Source organism: Peromyscus leucopus, unplaced genomic scaffold, assembly GCF_004664715.2.
Source record: "Peromyscus leucopus breed LL Stock unplaced genomic scaffold, UCI_PerLeu_2.1 scaffold_347, whole genome shotgun sequence".
Taxonomy (NCBI): domain Eukaryota; kingdom Metazoa; phylum Chordata; class Mammalia; order Rodentia; family Cricetidae; genus Peromyscus; species Peromyscus leucopus.
The window spans coordinates 42,232-51,757 of record NW_023505230.1 but is presented as its reverse complement, the minus strand read 5'-3'; the positions used below and the strand labels follow the sequence as shown (position 1 = coordinate 51,757).

The 9,526-nt window shown below is 40.8% G+C and overlaps 2 protein-coding genes across 2 annotated transcripts in view; one reads left to right on the top strand and one right to left on the bottom strand.

The window, feature by feature from the left end:
• Window positions 1-1,042: 1,042 nt before the first annotated feature.
• LOC114697528 (ER membrane protein complex subunit 4) lies at window positions 1,043-6,663 on the top strand. Its single transcript, XM_028875789.2, is given in 6 exon segments — window positions 1,043-1,269; window positions 1,583-1,697; window positions 4,992-5,016; window positions 5,019-5,144; window positions 5,390-5,549; window positions 6,579-6,663. Coding segments are annotated over 6 exon segments (597 nt in total). The 5' UTR covers window positions 1,043-1,183.
• The window catches only part of LOC114697491 (solute carrier family 12 member 6-like), a gene marked incomplete at its 5' end in the record, with an annotated part of 45,365 nt that continues 42,051 nt past the window's right edge, over window positions 6,213-9,526 (bottom strand). The window contains 1 exon segment of the mRNA XM_037201916.1: window positions 6,213-8,985. Coding sequence (XP_037057811.1) covers window positions 8,894-8,985 — 92 coding nt within the window.

Here is a 9,526-nt window from a genome sequence, read left to right as displayed (position 1 = left end):
ACCCTGGATGTGATTCATCACTTCCTCTTCTATGAACACAGAACTGCAAACCTGGACACTAGAGAGGACGTGGGAATCTTCAATGTGTGCAGATCACCAAACTCTTAGGTGGTCAAGGAGGCCTTTTCAGCCTTATCCTCAACCACACTGTCACTACACACCCTTGAAACTCCAGCCATAACAAAAAACTTGGGAATAACATAAGTAAAAGTAAATTAAATAAATAGCAAACTACCGTTTTTTGAACTTAAAAGGGGGCATTTAAAACAATTCTTCTAAAATGTACATACTCTTTGATCTAGCAGCTTCACTCTAGTACGATAACTTAAGGGAGTAGATGTACCAAATGATTTTCACACTAACACTGAATAATAAAAGGGTGAGTAGGTGGAAACAATTTTCAATAAAAGGCCAAATTACAATACAGACAAGAAATTGAATATAGACTTCACTTTCCAGGAATAATAATGAATACTTAATGATAAAAAAAATTAAGCGTAGGTTACAGGTCCTATTTAATCTCACAATAGATCTTCAAAGTAGGCGATCATTCCATTTTTTGCATGAGGCAGGTGGAACTATGGATTTAACACAGTCGAAGTGGCACCATTAGTAAGTAGTGAAAAGACTTAACAGGAGACCAGTTAAATCCTGAGCTCACGTAGCTTTCCACCCCTAGTGTCTACGTCGTTGGCTTAGTTTACGAAGTCAGAGGAAAAACAAACAAACAAAAAACCTAAATATATAGCTTCTGCAATACGTGGACACGTAGTAGCCAGGGGCTGAATAACTCGCTCAAGGTCACCAGCTCCGAGCATCCTCGGGATTAAAACAGGATTTCATTTTCGTACTCTCCTTGTCTTCAATGCCTGTCATTTCGGACTTGACTCCGGCTCGGTGACGCGCACCCAAGAGACCGGGCACAAGATCTCTATCCGCAGAGGGGTCTCATGAAACTGGACTTCCGACTGCCTCGCTCTCCGGCTTTCCTAAACTCAGGGGCTCGTTCTTCCGGACACTCGAGCGCGAGCTTCCGGGGAGCGCGTGACGTACATAGCATGCACCGGAAGTGCGCTGTGGCGAAAGGGAGCAAGTCGGAGAACCTGCGATCACCACCTCTGGTTTCTTCGAGAGGAACGCAGCGGCGGGTCGGTCAACGGAGCTTTAGCCAGCGGCTGCTGTCATGACGACCCAGGGCGGCCTGGTGGCCAACCGAGGCCGGCGGTTCAAGTGGGCCATTGAGCTGAGCGGGCCGGGAGGAGGCAGCAGGTGAGTCGTTTGAGTGAAGCTTGGTGTCCGAGCCTTACCCTAGAATGGCCAGAAATCCAGCGGACCCCGGGCCACAGGTTTGCGACACGGGTGGGTGGCACACACACTTCTCCTGAGGAGACTTTGTGCTGTGGAAGTTGTTTTTCCCTAAGGATCTTGTAGACTTTCCAGTAGGCTGGAATCTGACGAACGCACGAGAGGGTCTAATTTGGGTAGCTACACCTGAGGATCTTTATTCTTGTGATTTACAGAGCTGGAAACGCGGGCTTGGAAAGTAGCACTCTTAGTCTCTTGACTTGGTTTGGTTCTTTAGGGGCCGAAGTGACCGGGGCAGTGGACAGGGAGACTCACTCTATCCAGTCGGTTACTTGGACAAGCAAGTGCCTGATACCAGCGTGCAAGAGACAGACCGGATCCTGGTGGAGAAGGTACAGAGGTATTAGATGTTACTGTAGCATTTGGGCCAGCCCTGTCTTACCTTACTCTCCGGAGTAGTGGTAAAGATAGCCATTGCCTGAGTGTTCGGGAGCTAAGTGTTCGTATTACAGTATCTTACATATAAGAACCAAAAGTGGTTAATTGAAAAAAAAAAAATTTATGAAATGGGTTGAAAAATGGCGTCGGTGGCAACACCTTCCCCTTGAAGCCATATTTTCCTGCTCTAGTTCCCTGACATACTTTCAGTCTGTTAGGATATTGTATTACTTGATAAAAAATAATTTAACTTTATGTGCATTGGTGTAAAGGTGTCAGATCCCCTGGAACTGGAGTTATAGACAGTTGTAAGCTGCCATGTGGGTGCTGGGAATTGAATCCTGGTCCACTGAGCCATCTCTCCAGCCCTTTGTTACTTTTACCTTTAAAAACAAAATACCAAATCCCGCTACCATTTCTTACTGCCTTCACCTGTTACATCATTTCAGCCCTAACCACCATCCTGCACCTAGATTTTTGTAGTAGACTAAATCATTTATCATCTGTCCCTCCGTTCCTCTACTTAAAATAAAACATGGTTTCTCAACCTCAGCACTGTTATCTGTTGGGGACTAAGTACTTTTTTGTTGTGGGGAATTGTACTGGGTACTGTAAGATATTCAATACTCCTGCTCTCTACACATTAGGCACCATTATTTCTTTCCACAATTGTGTGAACCAAAGATGTTTCCAGCATTACCAAATGTTTTCCAGAAGGCAGATTGCCCTTGCTTAGGAACCTCTAATCTAAAAGGGTACAATTTGATGAGCTTTAATAGTGTATACCCCCAATGAAACCACTACCATTTTGAAAGAGAAGCTATATTCAAGTCTCCCCTTCTCAAATTCCCAATATCCCTTTCTGTATAGAGTTCTAACTGGTCTTGCTCCTTCTACTTTGTTTCCCCCGTAGTCTCCAAGCACAGCCATCAAAATGATCCCTTTAGAACATGCCAGATCCCTCCTACTCAAAATCAGTCTGTAATTCCATGTTCATTCAGCATAAAAACCAAACCAGAATCTTTTCAGTATTATATGTAACTCTGCATGCACCAGTCTCACTCCTTGTAGCATCTTTGGCCTTACCGCCTGTCATTTTTGCATTTATTCACTCTAGTCATCATGGTTTCCTTCCCATTCTCTGCTGTTTGTGTTTGTTCTCTATTAGAATGCTTTTCCTCTGGATTCCTTTATAAATTGCTTGCTCTTTTCCTTTAGGGTCTCTCTGCTGTTACATAGTTAAGTCTTTCCCTGTGGCACTCTGTATCCTTTGTTTGTATTTTTTCTGTGTCGTTTATGTATGTTATCAATATATCTCATGGTAATTATATTGTTATCTAGCATCTGTCTTATTACTCTTGTAAAGCTATATTCGCAGGAATTTTACAGTAGGTGTGTCCCGAACGATTAGAGTGGTACTTGGTATTTTCTTTCCTTTTTATATTTCTCTCACAGCCTTAATATTGCTGAACACATGATTTTTATTCCAAGGAATGCATACATTCAGCTTTTACAATATAAAAATGACAGAGCCATTAATTTTTTGATAAGTATTATCTCATTATTACATTATAGTAAATTATTAAATGACATGATTTTTAAAAGGCAGATCATAAAATACTTTTATAACAATTCTGCTTTCTATGAATGGTCTATAGGAAATTATTTACAAAATAAGGCTTTTTTAATGTGAATAAACAAAATAGTTATTGTTATATTTATATAGATTTACTTTGCTAATACTATTAGGATTAAAGTTATTTTCTTTTAGGTTAATTTTATGCATATTGGTGTTTTGCCTGTATGTGTATACCTGGTACTTTCATAAGTCAGAAGAATTAGATCCTCTACTGCAGTTATGGATGGTTGTGAGCCACCATGTGGGTGCTAGGAACCAAACATCGTTCCACTGCAGAAGCAACAAGTACTCTTTTTTTTGGGGGGGGGGGGTTCGAGACAGGGTTTCTCTGTGTAGTTTTGGTGTCCTGGATCTCGCTCTGTAGATAAGGCTGGCCTTGAACTCAGAGATCCCCGTCTCTGCCTCCCAAGTGCTAGGATTAAAGGCGTGTGCCACTGCCACCTGGTGCAACAAGTACTTTTAAACACTGAACCATCTCTCCAGTGCCTTTGTCAGGATTTTTGCATTTAGATTAGTTCACAAGTAAGATTTATTTATTCACACACACACACACACACACACACACACACACACACACACGTCATAATGTTTTTTTGAGGTTTGGGTATTTATGTGATTTGAGTTTTTTTTTTTTTTTAAATTTTTAGTTTTGTTTCCTTCCAAAAGAGTATAAGACTTAGTTTTATTTTTAGCTTTAAATGGTTAGAATTTGCCAAGGGAAGCCATCTTGGCTTAATTATAAGGTCAGCTTTATTAACTGCCATGGAGCTCTATTTGTTCCTTTTTTTTTTTAAATGCCATTTGTGTAAGTCACATTTCTAGGAATTTATCCATTTCCTAAAATTTCAAATAGTCAAGTAGTTTATAATGTGGCCAGTATAGTATGTGCAGGATCTATAGAGCTGTCCCTTTTCCCTCTGGACATGAGAATTGTCTTCTCTCCTTTCTAAGTCATCAGATTTACTAGAATTGAATATATAATCTTTGCAAAAAGACAAGTTTAGCTTTGATGATTTTATTTTATTAATGAATTTTTCTTTTTTGTTTTCTTCAAATCCTTTTGTTTGTTCTTTGTCTAAATTTCATGAACTAGATGCTGAGTCTTCTCGCACATTCTTAATTATGAAATTCTGGCTGGGTGTGCAGATCTGCAATCCTGTCAGTTGGAGGATGATATGAGAAAAATCTCAAGTTGGAGGTCAACCCGGACATAGCAAGATGTGGTCTCAAGGAACAAAAAGATTATATATAAACTTCTCAAAACTTGCTGGCCAGTGGTGGTACATGCCTTTAATCCCAGCACTTGAGAGGCAGGCAGATTTCTGAATTCAAGGCTTGCCTGGTCTACAGAGGGAGTTCCAAGACAGCCAGGGCTACACAGAGAAACCATTCTGAAAAACAAACTAAAAAGACCCTCTGGAAAGTTTGTCTAGGAAAAGCATAGAGAAGTAGAGGGACTTGTAGCACCCTGTAGTGGTGGTGAGCTGAAAAGTCAGCTCAGTCAAGCAGAGAATTGAAACTTGTGTTCATCTGACTTAAGCATCAGTTATACGGTGAATGTGAGACTGGAGGGTAGTGATCAGAGGTTTCAACTGTGTGTTTGTTTTAGCGCTGCTGGGACATCGCCCTGGGTCCCTCAAACAGATTCCTATGAACCTCTTCATCATGTACATGGCAGGCAATACCATCTCCATCTTCCCTACTATGATGGTGTGTATGATGGCCTGGCGACCCATTCAAGCACTTATGGCGATTTCAGCCAGTAAGTATTCATAAAAATAGCACCTTCCCTGGGTGCGAAAGATTGAAGGCAAACTCTTTTGTATATATTTTGGCTAGAGGGTGTGCAGGATAGTGGTGGCATGAAAAGAAAATGGTGTGTAGTTTTCTGTTTACTTGGAGTGATACTATTTACAATCTTCTTTCAGGTTTGTATGTATAAATTCGTGGTTGCCTTCATTCCTATTGGGAGGAAGAAGGTTTTGACAATGTCTGTTATCTCAACAGCTTTCAAGATGCTAGAGAGTTCAAGTCAGAAGTTTCTTCAAGGTTTGGTCTATCTCATTGGGAACCTGATGGGTTTGGCATTGGCTGTTTACAAGTGCCAATCCATGGGACTGTTGCCTACACATGCATCAGATTGGCTAGCCTTTATTGAGCCCCAGAGGTAAGGTTAATGTTAAATTTCAGGCAAATGGGATGTATGGTGAATAGCTAGTTTATTTGATAGGTAGGGAGTTAGAGTTGGTGTTGAGAGTTCATTTATTTATTTTTTTAGCTTTATTTTTACATTTTTTATTGCATGCCTCTGTTTGTGGAGGTTAGAGAACAACTTGCAGGAGTTGGTTTTCTCCTTCTATTTTATGGGTTTTTTGGAATTGAATTCAGATTACCAGGCTTGGCAGCAAGTGCCTTTACTCTCTGAGGCCTCTAGCTGGCCAAGAGTTCACAGCTTAAGTAATAAAAAAGCATTAGAAGTTTGGAAGTTACAATGTCATGTATGGCAGAGCTTGTGATTAGGTAACTGAGTAAATTATGCATCATTCACCTCTTTGCTTTTTTTTTTTTTTTTTTTTTTTTAGAGAATGGAGTTCAGTGGTGGAGGATTACTTTTGTGAACCCGAGAAAGCAGCACCTGGTGTCTATGTATATAGGCCTTGTTTGCATGGGCCTCATTTGCACTCTAAGCTCACAGCTCCTAAGTATGCTTACTTAAAATAATCACGCATGTTGAGAAGAACCAGAAGGTCTGCAGTTTTTTCTGTGATGAGAGATTCTACAAGGATGTGTGCAGCATGTTACGGCAGAAAAGAAACTGTAGCACAACTTCTGACTGAAAATAATGTAGAAAACTTTATTTATGTTCCCAGCACAGAGCAAAACAAAACCAGACTCTATGTAAACAAAAGAATAGCAGCTGCTGAGTAGCAGCATCTTCTTTCAATAAATTAAACAGTCGAGAACAATGCTTTAAAAGTTTCTCAAGTTCCCCTTAAATCTGTTAATATTTCACTTCTATATCGCATAAGCAGAGACAAAAATTCTATATCAGACATTTTTTGCAAGATGTGAGAAACTAATGCTGGATTCAAATTATACATGATGAAAAGAAAAATAAACCAGAAAAAAAGAGCATGTAAATATACTTACAGTGTAACTTATTTTAATATCCACAATAAGTTTTTTTAACATTTAGGGGGAATGAGGATTGGAGGGATCCTTGGGGCCACAAGAATAGGAGGCAACAGAAGATGAAGAGCGGTGACTTTTCCTCTGCATGAGGAAGCTGGCACCTGTCAAGCAGGCCTGCAGTTCAAACTCCAGCTTTTAAGACAGCTATGAAAGGCTGAGGGCCAGTTGGGGGAGAGTGAATGTTACAGCCTGCCCTGCTAAACTCATAGGTAAGACACAAAAGCTGGGTCTTATAAGAAGGCAGGAGAAGATCTTTCTCTTCCCTCTAGAAACATTTGGCCCCTTCCCCTAAGGTGCATTTTCTCTCAAGTTTTCAGTATTGCTTTATTTGCAGTGATTAAAAGATAAAAAACAGTTTGCAGACAGACAACATAAGCAACACATAGACATGAAATGCTCTAGACAGAGATGAGTATAAATCTGGCCTAATAACCATTTTTCCATGTAACAGTGATTTTTATGTTTTAGGGACTGAAGTAATAGCTATATTAATAGCTAATTCTCTTACCCTTTAAAAGATTCTTATATAGCTCTAACCACAAACAGCCTTTCTTAACGTTAACTTTATTCTCTGCCCATATTTGTTTTTATGGGAAAAGGTGGTATTATGGTCAGGGGTAGATGTGTCAGGCAGTTCCTGGGCAGGCTGGCTTTTACAGAATGGGTGTTTAACACCTTGGAGCCTAGGGGACTAAACTATGCAATGGAGTGTTGGAAAGGGAACTGTAAACAGTCTCTTCTACCCGATGCAGGGAGGAGCAGGAAAAGATTCTGGATCCTCTCTGCTACCTTGAGTGGACCTGGGGGATGAAGAACAAATCCTATGACTCAGCTTCTTAAACCATGTGTGAGGGTTTTCTTCTCTCTCTGGGGTTGAATTCCGGGTGTTCCATGTCCTACAGGGTATGTAGCACAGCACAATTTACCATAAATAAATGGGAATTTAAAAGCAGCCATGTATGTAAGCAAGAAGACAGTTTCTTAACTATCTTGTGAAGAATATGAAGGTTTCACATACTTGGAATTACTGCTTAGCCACAAAGACTTCCTATGCTGGTAAGCTAGGTTTTCATGCCCAATAAATTAGAAAAGCTGACCTTACAAGTATTTCCTTGGCACATTTAAAGCTTTTTGAAAACGAAACTTGACAGCAGATCATTGGCTCAGGGAAGCACTTGGTTCAGAGCCAAGTTTCTGGAGTCAGAATAACATTGACGGGGAAAGCTCAGCTCTGGGCATGGAGGCGAGTGCCTCAAGTCTTCACTATGGCTTTGGTGAAGAGGCCACAGATTGATTTCTTGTGAATGAAAAGCTGCTAACGTCAGGCCAATGCAAACCTGTCTGCCACTTTAGACAGATGATTTTGGCACCGTGTGAAGGGTATGGCTCTCACATGCCCAGTTCCTCTACTGAACCCCTCTAAAGCCGGGAGCCCTCGGAGGTGGCAGTACACTGTCCTAGTGTCTCTTTCTTACAACTTTTGTTTGTTTGTATAAATCAGTGCCTACTAAGGATAGAAGAAGAGACCCTCCTGGTTACGCTGCACAACAACCTACATTTCTCAGATAATACCTTGTGTGCTTTGTGCTGCAGAGCTAACCACAGGCTCTGTTTCTGCACATTTTAATAGTCCTCTCTGGAATCCTGTTAGCCCAGCCTTTTGAGAACCTGAAAAACATTTCACCTTTCAAAAAACATTTTCCACGGTAACACTGTCTACATTATAACCACAGGATGGGTTTTTAAAGAAAGACCATTGAGATATAGTGGCACAGTACAGATAATAAAACTTAGTATCTGGGGGAATCAGACTTTTGAATAAGTGGAGGCTGCAGCTATGTTTCAGGTTTTTGTATATTAGTATCCTATCTCCACAATGGTAACATTTACTTGGCTGCTCATTTTTTTTTTTACTAAGGTGAGGCTGACTGGCTGTTACCTCTCTGGCACCATCATTGAACCGTGCTTCTGAGACTCATCCTGGATGTCAGATATTAACTTGTCTTTCATTTTTACTTAAATTTCTAGCATACGTTTTACTAACTCACTACCTTCAGCAGTAACAAAGGTTCCCTTTGGCTTAGCTTGTTAATTTTAACTTGCCTTCTCCTGCCACAGAAATAGCTTTTAGGACTTGACCATTCTGGTGTTGAGGGAATAGTTACTTCTGCTGGGATGGCAGATCATGTTGCAGCCAAGAGCATAATTGGGGCTCAGCTCCACAAGAATCGAGTGGGAGTGGTAGGAAAGAGCTGTCATCTCTGTGGACGATGAGTCTTTTAGGGGAGTTAAGACCAAGCAGAATCTTCCACAAGCTGATTATGAGTAAATGGTGATTACTTCACTGCCACCACCCCGGACAAGGAGGACTCGCTCTAATCCCTCGGTGAGTACTTCTAGGAATTCCATGTCTTCAGAAGTTGTCAAGGAAACAGGCAGATGAATAGTACACTTTATAACCTGGCATCAGTAATCTAAGTTTGTTTGATCACTGGACTGCAAACTCAGCACACTTCTCTTAATAATTATATACTCAGAATAGGAAAACCCTGACCTTTGGATTCAACATCCACCTATCCACCCACCCATTTCAACAGTGCTATGCATTAAAACTAGGGCCTTGTAGATGCGAGGCATGCTCTGATTTTAATTTTTTGAAATTCGGAAATAGGGTCTCACTAAATTGCCCAGGCTGGTCTTGATTTCTCTCTGGCACTCAGACAGACCTTCCTCACTTTTCCCAAGTAGCTGAGATTCCAGGCTTGCACTACCAAACCTGAAATTGGATTCAGTTTTAAACCTATGAAATGATCCTTGGATTTAGGCTCTTTGCATATTTAATATAAGATATTCTCATTTGTTTCCTTCCTCCTTCCCTCCAAGTCCTGGGAACTAAACCAAGAGTCTAATGTGTGTTAGGCAAATATTCTACCACTGAGTGATAGCCCCAGG